Source organism: Esox lucius, chromosome 7 (genome assembly GCF_011004845.1).
Source record: "Esox lucius isolate fEsoLuc1 chromosome 7, fEsoLuc1.pri, whole genome shotgun sequence".
In the NCBI taxonomy this organism is placed as follows: domain Eukaryota; kingdom Metazoa; phylum Chordata; class Actinopteri; order Esociformes; family Esocidae; genus Esox; species Esox lucius.
In genome coordinates this window covers 42,152,211-42,165,496 of record NC_047575.1, presented here as the reverse complement: position 1 = coordinate 42,165,496, position 13,286 = coordinate 42,152,211, and the positions used below count along the sequence as shown (strand labels likewise).

Sequence of the window (13,286 nt, the reverse complement as noted above, 5' to 3'; positions counted from 1 at the left end):
TTTGTTTAAAAACTTGAAGGTTTTTCAATGTTAGTTTAACACTACAACTGCTAGCGAAGACGTCTGCTTCAAGTTTGCTAGTGTCACCAAGACATATTTGTGGAGTTTTTAAGGCAACAAAGTGGAATATTCTGTAATGGCCGAGTCAGTCACCTGATTTCAACCCAATCAAGCATGTATTTAATTTGCTGAAGACAAAACTTAAGGCAGAAAGACACACAAACAAACAACAACTGAAGACAGCAGTAGTAAAGGCCTGGCAAAGCATCACAAAGGAGGAAACTATTTGGTTATGCGTTCCAGACTTCTAGCAGTCATTACCTGCAAAGGATTCTTGACACAGTATTAAAAATTAACATTTTATTTATGATTGTCCAATTACATTTGAGGCCCTGAAAATGATTGCAATTACTAAATGTTTCATACAATATTTTTGTTCAACCCCATGATTTAAAGCTGAAAGTCTGCACTTCAACTGTATCTGGGTTGTTCAAAATTATGAAAATTGTGTCAGTGTCCAGATATTTCCAGACCTAACTGTACGTTGTTCCTCTGTTGACGTTGCCAACACCAACACATACAGTACTGTACCAAGTTTGTAGATTTACAGACATTAAAGGATAGCCAGCGGGCCACCTCTGATGCTTTGGAAACTCTTTTGCTCTGAGATGCAACTAAGGAAATGTCAGAAAAATCCTACTAGAACAGCTTAACTTTATTTGTGATTAATCAGAGTCACTTTAAATGATGGCAGGTGTGTAATAACTTCTATTTAACATGAGTTTGAATGTGATTGGTTAATTCTGAACACAGCCACATCCCCAGTTATAAGAGGGTGTGCACACTTATGCAGCCAGGTTATTGTGAGTTTTTTATTTTCCCCCTCACAGATGTCAGTTTGTTTTTCAATTGAATTGTGCCTGTTATAGGTCACATAAAAGGTGGAAAAAGTTCATGATTCATCTTTGTCAAATTGTTCTACATCACAACACCTGGCATTTTAAAAGGGGTGTGTAAACTTTTCATATCCACTGGATCTACTCATGTTAAAAAAAAAATGCATCAAGATTTGTCAAGAATTCTTTGACAATATTTTATGGTCAAATTTGTCAAAAGATTTTTGAGTAGTGTTTGCAATAAAGAAAATAAGAAAATAATTGAGAAATGTCCGTTTGAACTTTGTTTATCTAAGAAGAATTAATCAGTCAATGAAAAAAAAACAATTCCAAAATATCAACCTGCAGTAGAACATGCTGGAAACATTTTCATTATAAAATGAAAATAATTATTTGAGTTAAAAATATCAATATCAGCGTAAGATACAGTACGAACAGGTTTTGATTAATCTGATAACATTGATCTGATAACATTCAGATAGTCAAAGGAAAAACATCTGATACGTTCAAATACTTTCTCATGGTGCTGTATGCTTCTGCTTAAGTGGTAGCATTACATATACAGTACGAGTTAAAAGCATAATAAATAAGAGAGCTAGAAAAAGTGAATATAAATAAAAAAATGAATATAAACTTGAAAACACATTATTCATGTAAACGTTAGTGAACCCACGGCTCTCTTGACTACACTTTTAAGGAGGCTCTTGGCTGATTCCTTGAACTCCTCCGTCTTCAGAACGTATATGATAGGGTTGAGCATGGGAGGCAGCACAGAGGTCAGGGAGAGGTTGATGATCCGTATGTTGGCAGGGATGTAGGACACGAAAATGTAGGTGATATTAATGGGTAGATAAAAAATTGCCACTAGTATCAGGTGTGAGGTGCATGTCTTTATGGCCTTGTATCTGAAAGAGTGATGTAGAGGACAGGGTACATAGAAAATGTGTCAGAAGAGTTAGTTTATTGGAAAATATCTCAAACAAAATATTCACAACTTGTTATGCCAATATAAGCACCACGGATTAATGATGTGTTTGTGGCTAGCTGATAATTGACACAACAATAGTGAATGGAAATATCAGAGGTCCAGTGCCAAAAATAGTGGTGAACTTAGTAACCGAGGAAGGTAGATAAATAATGAACAATATCAGCAATATTACCCAGGAATTGGGAACAACATTTGAAATGGAAACTTATCTTGAGACTGTGGCAATTATGTATGTTTTCATATGTAATTCTAAAATCCTAGGATGGGTAATATTGCTTATCTACAAAATGTTAACCTTTTGTTATCTTACGGCCTGAAATGAAAACACAAAATCTGATTTTTCCAGGTTTATTTACACACACTAACCCAGATCCAAGTAACCAAAAAAGAAATCTGAAAATTGAGTAGAATAAAAACAGTAAAAAACCCTATTTGGATGAGTGAACACACCCCCTTAGAATTATTGAAATATAACCAACCCCCATTCAGATCACAAATGGAAGCCACTTTGTTTGATTTGTGATCAATTGTACTAACTAGTGATTAGTTTAGAAAGAAAGAAGTTGTTCATAGAGGACTCCACTCCTAGGTAGTGCAATTCAAAGCAAAGAATCTACTATGGGCTCTTCTCAAAAGATAAAGTTGTGGAAAGACTCGTCAGGGGATGAATATAAAAAGATGGCAAAGGCTTTGTCTATTTGTTGCAGTACAGTTAAGATCGTTGGTAAGAAGTGGAAGGTGTATGGAACCACCTAGACTTTTCACAAATCAGGCCATCCCACATAACTAGATGAACGGGCAAGGAGGAGACTGATCAGAAAGGCTACCAAGAGGCCAATGGTGATTTGGAAGGAACTTCAGGCCTTTATGGTAAAGACTGGCCAATAGTTCACATGCCCAAAATATTGCAAGTGTTCCACAAATCAGACCTCTATGGAAGGGTGGCAAGAAAAGAAATCTCCTCAAAAAAGGCAGCATCAAGTCTCCTTTAAGCTTTTCCAAAAGCATATTGTAGATTCCTTGGCCAAGTGGCAAGAGGTGTGGTGAGATGAGACCAAAGTTGAACTTTTTGGCCTGAACACAAAACAAAAGTCTGGTAAAAACCCAATACATTTTACCACACAAAGAACACCAGGCCTACAGTAAAGCAAGTGGTTGTCAGCATCTTGTTGTGGGGTTATTTCTTTTCAGTAGGGACTGGAGCACATGTTAGGATAAAACGGGAAAGGACAGTGCAAAATACTGACAGATTCTTGAGGAGAACCTGCAGAACTTGACCAGAAATATGAAAATGAGAAGCTATTTCAAAGTCCTGGCACATTTCAATACGACAGTGACCCAAAGCACACAGCCAATACAACTGTTGAATAGCTGAAGGACAAGTAAACAATAAGCCAGCAATAATCTTCAATCTTTTTGTATTCTTTGTGCATACATTATTGTAGTTTTACCCTTAAAGGTACTAGATAAATACTGCTCAGACAGGCTCAAATGTTTTAAATGAATGATTTTGTGGGGTTAATCAACTCTTGTGAAAAGGTAGGGGATAACATTTGTGAATACAAGTAAATACAGGTAGACAGCACAGATCATTATTCCTTCTCACCTGTCCTGGGGATGTGTGATGGTGAAGAGTGCATGGATGATACAGATGTAAGATGCTATGATGAAGATCATGGGAATATAGAGGATTAAACAGGGGATGAGGTTTGACATCACACGGTTAGGGAGCACGTCAGAACAGGGGGCTGCCAGAATGTACAGAGGATAATGGTCACAGAAGTAGCTGTTGATCACCACAGACCTAAAACACAAGACAATATAATTGTACAGTCCGCTGAGTCCCAAGTTGACATGAAGAAACAGTTTTCCCTGAGAATCCTTATTTGAGTCATTTATTTCATTTACTTCATTTCTTGGTGGCTCCAAAGATTCAAAATAATCTTCAAAATACTACTTTGCGGGAATGTAATGTTTTTGATGGAACAAAATACTGCAAATAACAGGATTGAAGGGATAGAGTGCACGTGAAAGTGACATCACACATCAATCTGGTCTTCGATGAAGAGCCGCTGCTCATTCACACCAGCATTTATGAATCCCAGGGGCATTAAAGTTAGCTAAGTAACATGTGACATTATATATATATTTTATCTATAGTAATAAACATAACTGACACACTTTTAAACTAGCTCCCGTCTGGTTCAAAAGTGTTTCAGAAAGGTTGTTTTTATTGCGATCGGTGAGCAATACATAATGTTACATGCTATTTAGCTAACATTAATGCCCCAATCATAATGCTTGCGTGAGAAAACACCAGCGCTGCATTGAAGTGCTTACCCTCAGTGAGTTTCTTCCTGCTGGGGCAGGCAAAGAAAGGTGGTACTCCTTTCTGTGTGAGGTATTGTTCATAGCATACAACATACTAAGCCCTTTCTAAAACTGAGTTTGCTATCTACCCGTTTGACCCTAGCCTGTCTTTGGTGTATTTGAGTTTACCTAGTCTTTCTGTGTTTATGCCTGTGCTTTTCCATGTGCCTACCTGTTTATTTGTATAGGACAGTCTGTCTTTAGCTTGCTCCTTTGGTACTGTTGCCCTGTTCTTACCTGGATTACCTGTGTATCGACCACTGCCTGTTCTCCTGACCAAGTCTATTGCCTGCCTCTGGATTTGTTTATTAAATCTACCTTTGCACACTCAGCAACTGGGACCATACCTCTGCCTCCAGGTTGTGTTCTTACAGCCGGAGATAACATGGCCAACTTTTTTAATATCAGAGAAATCACTGTAGATGTAATACTATTGGTGGTAACCAACTTAATTTTAACATTATGCTCTGGATGGAAGTATCCTTGCCGGACCAATGCAACAATCCGCAATACTTGAGGGAAGCCACCGACGTTAGTGTTGCGCCCTGATGCCTTCCTCCTGTGGTGTCTTTGGGGCCTCTCATCATCCCATCATCCCCTGAGCATTTTATCCTTCCCTTGTTCCTGTGCCAGTTCGTCTTGTGCTTTTCCAAGAGTCCTTGAGTTTCTCCTATCTTCTCCCTGTATTGTCTCCAGTGTTCCCGTGTTCCGAACCTCTGCCTGTCCCCGACCACGTTCCTGCCTGCAGCCCGTCTGTCTCGTAAGCCCGTCGATCCAGAGTTCCAGTGTACCGAATCTCTGCCTGTCTCTGACCTCCTTTGCCTCTCCCCTCCTAATAAACAGCATCGGACCTGCTCACCTGTGTCTGCACCTGGGTCTATCCCTTGAGCCCTGTCTGTTAGTGTGCTCAGTATGTGACTAGGGGTAGTGTATCCAAAATCAGAGTGACTGCTAAATCACACTATTTTATTTATTTATTTATATCAATATACAATGATTTTAATGTCCAGTGTTATTTTTCTTCTCCAAGTAGGCTTCATATGAAATGTGTTATAAAGAACAGGAGTGTGTCTTATGTAAAATTGTTTCATCCAATCACTGGTCTGAGATTAAACCGGTCACCTTTTGGCTAAAGTTCCATTTAATTAACCAATGGGATACTTACCCACAGAAGGAGAGGCGGGTGATTAATCCAACATAGATCAAAACAACTAACAAAGCCAATGCCCAGGCAGCACCGGTCAGCTGAAACATGGACCTGTGACTCACTAACATGTGGTACCTGTGTGGACAGAGGAAATAAGCTGTTAAATATTTAGCAGATGCTCTTATCCAGAGTGAGTAAACCTAGTAAGGGCACACAATCGCTTAGGATTGAGTTGAGTCCTCTGTCTATATACTTACTTATATTAGATTTAGTTCATCCATTTACAAGAAATGTGTTTTAAAATATTAAGTAAATATGTTTCATTCAAAATACAGTAATTTGTAAATTCAACAAGAGGTCATTATCAACATACTGAATTCAATTTACAAATGATTTATTGTATCTATAAACCTGAGTGGGCAGCAGATGGCCACCAGTCTGTCATAGGAGAGGATGGTGAGGTTGAAGGACTGCAGTAATAGGAAGATGATGACGAAGAATAGGTTGGTGAGACATTGGTCGTAGGAAATTAACTGTCTGCCGAAAAGGAACATATCCAGGAGCTTGGGGACCAAGGCTGTGGTCTCACACACATCTGTGAAGGCCAGGTTGAAGACAGCGATGTACTTTGGGCTGTATAGAAAACATATTACTTGATTATCACTATGGGGAAATGTTGATTCAATGTTATTAGAATAATTACCTGTTGTTTCATTATACACTGACAGACACAGGACATTAATCCGTCCCCAGAAACACAAATCAGTGCATTGGGAAGAGCCTGTTGTATTAAAAATATGTTGGTAGGTAAAATATGTTGTTTCACCATGATTAAGCTTCATGAAATCTGAAAATGCATCCTCACTTTTTATTTTTAGGAATGGAGATGGGGGATAACACTACCACATTTCATTACGCCTCTAAAACAATTACCTGAACTCCAGATTGTTAAATCAGCCAATAGATAGTAATGGCATACTTGTCTATAACACATCCCTTCATATTTTCAGAACAAAATATACAGCTCTGGAAAAAATTAAGAGACCACTGCACCTTTTTCTTTACTTTCCAAAAAAGTTGAAAAGAAAGGTTTTGAGTGAGGAACAGAAGAGTTAAAATTAAGAGACCACTGCAAATGGAACGCTTCTGTTCCTCACTCAAAATTTTCTTTTTCAACTTAACTTTCATTAAATTTCCTCAAAGTACATGGTCACCCCTAAATTTACAATGAATTTTGGTCAAGCAAATGTACAATTGTCTGACTATATAGCATGCTAATATTGACTTTGTATTGCTTTTTACTAATGGTTTACCATCCACTGAGGGAAACATTTCTAGAGAGAGCTTTGCTGAGGGTTTTGAAGTCAACACAGGACACAACCGATTTCTTCAGTCCATTTCACTTTTTGGTTTCTAACATACTACAACATGCAGAAAAATGTCATCATTTACTGCTGTGGTATATCAGCATTTTTTAACTATGCGTATCATAGGAATGTGGGGGGATAATCAGAGAATTTACCGCAACAATAATCACAGAACTAATAGAATATCATGAAGATCTGTAGTTAAAAAAATTAAAAGCTGCGGCTTACTTGCTGGACCTGCTAGTACTTTGGATTCAGAAGTGTCATTAAGAAGCAGTCAGATTGCCAGGTCTGGAGGGAGAACCAGTAGCCAGACATTTGCTCTGCAGGAGACACTGCTGCTCCCAGACTCTCTAGTGTGTTGCTGTTTCTCAGGTTGGGTATTGGGACTGAACTAAATGTAAGATTTCTAAATATACGGATGAATTAAGGAAGCATTATCCTGTATAGTATTAGTGATTCACATTCTCACATCCAATGGAATTAGAAGACTCAGGCTTCTTTTGGATTTTCTAATCCACAAGCCTGTTTTTTTCTTAACAAGGGAGCTACTCAGGATATAAGATTAATGATTACCTGTGGAGACTGCGGTCCATGAAGATGACAAACATGACGATGGCATTGCCCATCTAGAACCAACACACACATCAATTTTAAATTCTTAATAAAGTCTTGTTCCCCAAAAGAGTATTACGTTTTTCAAAAAGCAGTCATGGCCTGAAATGGCACTATAATAAATATACATGCACACTATATATTCTACTACACTTTGATGTGCTTGTTAAAATAAATTAAAATGTTTTCAAGCTTATTATCTGGACCAAATAGCTGAAGCTGGCCACATGTTAACCCACTGGACCAGAGCTGTGGACTAACCAGAGAGATGATGTACACGAGGAAGAGGAAGACATAGTAGTACTCCATGTTGGGGATCCCTGTGAATCCACTGATGTAGAAGTAAGGGGGTCGGATGATGGTGGTGATGTTCTCTGTCAGGTTAAGGTTAGAGTTCAGGAAAGTCATCCTGGCTGGTGGTGTATTGATTTAAAAAAAGATTCATGATCTTGTAAAAAATAACTGTTTGAATATCAAAACGTATTTATTCACATTTAATTAAGGACTTGCTACACTATCAGTTGTCACAAAGTGCTTTTATAGATATCAAATTAATTGTACATTAAATATTAATGTTAACCTAACATTATTTCCCCCCATTAGGTAAACTGCTACCTGATGAACCAACAATACAGTAGAAAATCCTAGATGGTAGAATTTACATACTGTGTTAAATGTGTCTTACCTGGTCTTACCACAGTCTGTCTTCAGTAGTCTGATGATGTGTGTTGGACTGTAGACCAACTTGTGGTCCTGGGTCTGGCATCACCTCCTCTATTATAGTTGCAACCCAATGATGTATTCTTAGTAGAATGTCACCCTTGGGGCACAGTATCTGTGTACAACACGTCATTTAATTTATTTGTATGTGGGCTCGTCAGGAAAACCTATGGGTTCACAGGCAGAATCACTGAGAAATGTATTTAAACATTTTCTTTCATCACACAGGAATAAGAGGCAATGAGTAACTTGATCAAAATTGATTTCATCTTCTTAAATCATAGCTGGCACTTTTAGAAGCATTCTTCCCCGTGTACCATAACTGCATGTTTGCACTAGATACCTTACATGTTGCATGTAACAATGTATATACAGGTGCTGGTCATAAAATTAGAATATCATCAAAAAGTTGATTTATTTCAGTAATTCCATTCAAAAAATGAAACTTTTATATTCATTCATTACACACAGACTGATATATTTCCAATGTTTATTTCTTTTAATTGTGATGATTATAACTGACAACTAATGAAAATCCCAAATTCATTATCTCAGAAAATTAGAATATTACTTAAGACCACTCACCAAAAAAATATTTTTAGAAATGTTGGCCAACTGAAAAGTATAAACATGAAAAGTATGAGCAGGTACAGCACTCAATACTTAGTTGGGGCTCCTTTTGCCTGAAGGCAATGCAGCGTGGCATGGAGTTGATCAGTCTGTGGCACGGCTCAGGTGTTATGAGAGCCCAGGTTGCTCTGATAGTGGCCTTCAGCTCTTCTGCATTGTTGGGTCTGGCGTATCGCATCTTCCTCTTCACAATATCCCATAGATTTTCTATAGGATTAAGGTCAGGCAAGTTTGCTGGCCAATTAAGAACAGGGATAACATGGTCCTTAAACCAGGTACTGGTAGCTTTGGCACTGTGTGCAGGTACTGGTAGCTTTGGCACTGTGTGCAGGTGCCAAGTCCTGTTGGAAAATGAAATCTGCATCTCCATAAAGTTGGTCAGCAGCAGGAAGCATGAAGGGGTCTAAAACAGTGGACCAACACCAGCAGATGACATGGCACCCCAAACCATCACTGACTGTGGAAACTTTACACTGGACTTCAAGCAACATGGTTTCTGTGCCTCTCCTCTCTTCCTCCAGACTCTGGGACCTTGATTTCCAAAGGAAATGCAAAATGTACTTTCATCAGAGAACATAACTCAGCAGCAGTCCAGTCCTTTTTGTCTTCAGCCCAGGCGAGACACTTCTGACGCTGTGTCTTGTTCAAGAGTGGCTTGACACAAGGAATGCGAGAGCTGAAACCCATGTCTTGCATACGTCTGTGCGTGATGGTTCTTGAGGCACTGACTCCAGCTGCTGTCCATTCTTTGTGAATCTCCCCCACATTTTTGAATGGGTTTTGTATCACAATCCTCTCCAGGGTGCAGTTATCCCTATTGCTTGTACACTTTTTTCTACCACATCTTTTCCTTCCCTTCACCTCTCTATTAATGTGCTTGGACACAGAGTTCTGTGAACAGCCAGCCTCTTTAGCTATGACCTTTTGTGTCTTGCCCTCCTTGTGCAAGGTATCAGTGGTCGTCTTTTGGACAGCAGTCAAGTCAGTAGTCTTTCCCATGATTGTGTTGCCTACAGAGCTAGACTGAGAGACCATTTTAAGGCCATTGCAGGTGTTTTGAGTTAATTAGCTGATTAGAGTGTGGCACCAGGTGTCTTCGATTTTGAACCTTTTCACCATATTCTAATTTACTGAGATACTGAATTTGTGGTTTTCATTAGTTGTCAGTTATAATCATCACAATTAAAAGAAATAAACAATTGAAATATATCAGTCTGTGTGGAATGAATGTATACATTATACAAGTTTCACTTTTTGAATGGAATTACTGAAATAAATCAACTTTTTGATGATATTCTAATTATATGACCAGCACCTGTAGGATCTGTAAAATGGTGGCATAAAATGGGTTATCTGCGATCATCCTGGCCAATTAAGGTGCTTAAATTGTTTATTAGAGCTAATATCTAAAATGTGTAATTCTGGGAAATCTACTGCATATTCAGAGAGAATGTCTGTGGTTGACTTGAGTTGCACGGTCTTGGGATAAAATACGGTCATAAAATTGTTTTTCATTGATTCACATTTCTGTCATACATTAGAGATTTGATGCTGGTAACAATGGAGCTAATTTGGCTTCAAATATGTGATTCTTTGATGGTTTCTAGATCTTAAGAATCCTACATTTCCATACTGTATGTTCCATGCTAGCTAAGTACTGCACCGTTGGAACTGAAAATGTCTTTTGTAGGACCGCTCTTTTATCCCTTTAGAAACCAAAGTAATCCACATTGTTCCATGTCCCATTGCAGCGTGTAATTTATTGCTTGTTTTATTTGTTCATGGGCATCAGCTAGCTTGTTAGCCTGGTTCCTAGTTGAAGAATTAACGTGCGCACTCTTTTTTTACTGGTAGAATGTGACTTTTAGTCTTTACAGGCCCATTTTGTGTGTTTTTATTAAACTAAAATGAATGATGGTAGTTCAATCTGATTCAGTGTATGAATTAGACATCTTGAGATTATGTACAGTTATGTCCGGAAATATTTGGACACTGACACAATATTCATTATTTTGGCTCTGTACTCCATCAAAATGGATTTGAAATAAAACAACTGAGATGCAATTAAAGTGCAGGCATTCAGTTTTAATTCAAGGTGTTGAACAAAAGTTTCCTATGAAACGTTAAGGAATTGCTACAATTTTCATAAACATCCCCTTTCAAGGGCTCAAATGTAATTGGAAATATTAACACAATCATAAATAAAATGTTAATTTTTAATACTTTGTTGAGAATTCTTTACAGGCAACCAAGATACAGTTGAAGTGCAGACTTTCAGCTTTAAATCATGGGGTTGAACAAAAATATTGTATGAAACATTTAGGAATTGAGGAGAGGAGATCCTCGAAGTACTCCTTCCATGTTGGATGTTGTGGGGCTGTCTTGGCTGACACGCCTGTGCAACATCGCGTGGCAGTCGGGGACAGTGCCTCTGGGATGGCAGACCGGGGTGGTGGTCCCTCTTTTTAAGAAGGGGGACCGGAGGGTGTGTTCCAACTATAGGGGGATCACACTTCTCAGCCTCCCCGGGAAAGTCTATGCCAGGGTTCTGGAGAGGAGAATACGGCCGATAGTAGAACCTCGGATTCAGGAGGAACAGTGTGGTTTTCGTCCGGGCCGTGGAACACCGGACCAGCTCTATACCCTCTACGGGGTGTTGGAGGGTTCATGGGAGTTTACCCAACCAATCCACATGTGTTTTGTGGATTTGGAGAAGGCATTCGACTGTGTCCCTCGCGGCATCTTGTGGAGGGTGCTTGGGGAATATGGGGTCCTGGGTCCTTTGCTAAGGGCTGTCAGGTCCCTGTACAACCGAAGCAGGAGCTTGGTCCGCATTGCCGGCAGTAAGTCAGACTTGTTCCCAGTGCATGTTGGACTCCGGCAGGGCTGCCCTTTGTCACCGGTTCTGTTCGTAATTTTTATGGACAGAATTTCTAGGCGCAGCCAGGGGCCGGAGGGTGTCAGGTTTGGGGACCACACAATTTCGTCTCTGCTCTTTGCAGATGATGTTGTCGTGTTGGCCCCTTCTAACCAGGACCTTCAGCATGCGCTGGGACGGTGTGCAGCCGAATGTGAAGCGGTGGGGATGAAAATCAGTACCTCCAAATCCGAGGCCATGGTCCTCAGTCGGAAAAGGGTGGCTTGCCCACTTCAGGTTGGTGGAGAGTGCCTGCCTCAAGTGGAGGAGTTTAAGTATCTAGGGGTCTTGTTCACGAGTGAGGGAAGGATGGAACGGGAGATTGACAGACGGATCGGTGCAGCTTCTGCAGTAATGCAGTCGATGTATCGGTCTGTCGTGGTGAAGAAAGAGCTGAGCCGCAAGGCGAAGCTCTCGATTTACCAGTCAATCTACGTTCCTACTCTCACCTATGGTCATGAGCTTTGGGTCATGACCGAAAGGACAAGATCCCGGGTACAGGCGGCCGAAATCAGCTTTCTCCGCAGGGTGGCTGGGCGATCCCTTAGAGATAGGGTGAGAGGCTCGGTCACCCGGGAGGAGCTCAGAGTAGAGCCGCTGCTCCTCCACATCGAGAGTGGTCAGCTGAGGTGGCTTGGGCATCTGTTTCGGATGCCTCCTGAACGCCTTCCCGGGAAGGTGTTCCGGTCCCGTCCCACCGGGAGGAGACCCCGGGGAAGACCTAGGACACGCTGGAGGGACTATGTCTCCCGGCTGGCCTGGGAACGCCTCGGTGTCCCCCCGGAAGAGCTGGAGGAAGTGTCTGGGGAGAGGGAAGTCTGGGCATCCCTGCTTAGACAGGTGCCCCCGCGACCCGGCCCCGGATAAGCGGAAGATGATGGATGGATGGATGCATTTAGGAATTGAAATCTTTTTCAGAGCCTCAAATTTAATTGGACAAATTAACACAATCATAAATAAAATGTTCTTTTTTTATACTGTGTCAAGAATCCTTTGCAGGCAATGACTGCTAAAAGTCTGGAATGCATAACCAAATGCTGGGATCCTCCTTTGTGATGCTTTTCCAGGCCTTTACTGCAGCTGTCTTCAGTTGTTGTTTGTTCGTGGGTCTTTCTGACTTCAGTTTCGTCTTCAGCAAGTGAAATGCATGCTCAACTGGGTTGAGATTTGGTAATTGACTCAGCTATTACAGAATATTTCACTTCTTTGCCTTAAAAATCTCCTGGGTTGCTTTTGCAGTTTGTTGTGTGTCATTGTCCATCTGTAAAGTGAAGTGCCATCCAATGAATTTTGCAGATATTAGCTCAATCTGATCAGACCATACAGTGGGGAGAACAAGTATTTGATACACTGCCGAATTTGCAGGTTTTCCCACTTACAAAGCATTTAGAAGTCTGTAATTTTTATCATAGGTACTCTTCAACTGTGAGTGACGGAATCTAAAAAATAAATCCAGAAAATCACATTGTATGATTCTTAAGTAATTAATTTGCATTATATTGCATGACATAAGTATTTGATACATCGAAAAAGCAGAACTTAATATTTGGTACAGAAACTTTTGTTTGCAATTACAGAGATCATACGCTTCCTGTAGTTCTTGACCAGGTTTGCACACACTGCAGCAGGGATTTTG

At 40.1% G+C, this 13,286-nt stretch overlaps 1 protein-coding gene across 1 annotated transcript; it reads right to left on the bottom strand.

Moving 5' to 3' along the window:
• Nucleotides 1-1,545: 1,545 nt before the first annotated feature.
• LOC114839520 (olfactory receptor 146-like) lies at nt 1,546-7,791 on the bottom strand. The gene is made up of 6 exons (XM_029121112.1): nt 7,645-7,791; nt 7,345-7,397; nt 5,813-6,034; nt 5,420-5,536; nt 3,491-3,688; nt 1,546-1,801 (listed from the first exon to the last, which is right to left on the bottom strand). Exons 1-6 carry the CDS (start codon nt 7,789-7,791, stop codon nt 1,546-1,548), a joined length of 993 nt encoding a protein of 330 aa, XP_028976945.1.
• Nucleotides 7,792-13,286: the final 5,495 nt, after the last annotated feature.

What these genes read in the sequence shown, in the direction of transcription:
- LOC114839520 (XM_029121112.1), bottom strand. Translation starts at nt 7,791, where the DNA reads ATGACTTTCCTGAACTCTAACCTTAACCTGACAGAGAACATCACCACC. An exon ending in TCGTGTACATCATCTCTCTG is followed by an intron (nt 7,398 to 7,644) that starts GTTAGTCCACAG and finishes TGTTGGTTCTAG; the next exon opens with ATGGGCAATGCCATCGTCAT. An exon ending in ACCCGCCTCTCCTTCTGTGG is followed by an intron (nt 3,689 to 5,419) that starts GTAAGTATCCCA and finishes CTTGTGTTTTAG; the next exon opens with GTCTGTGGTGATCAACAGCT.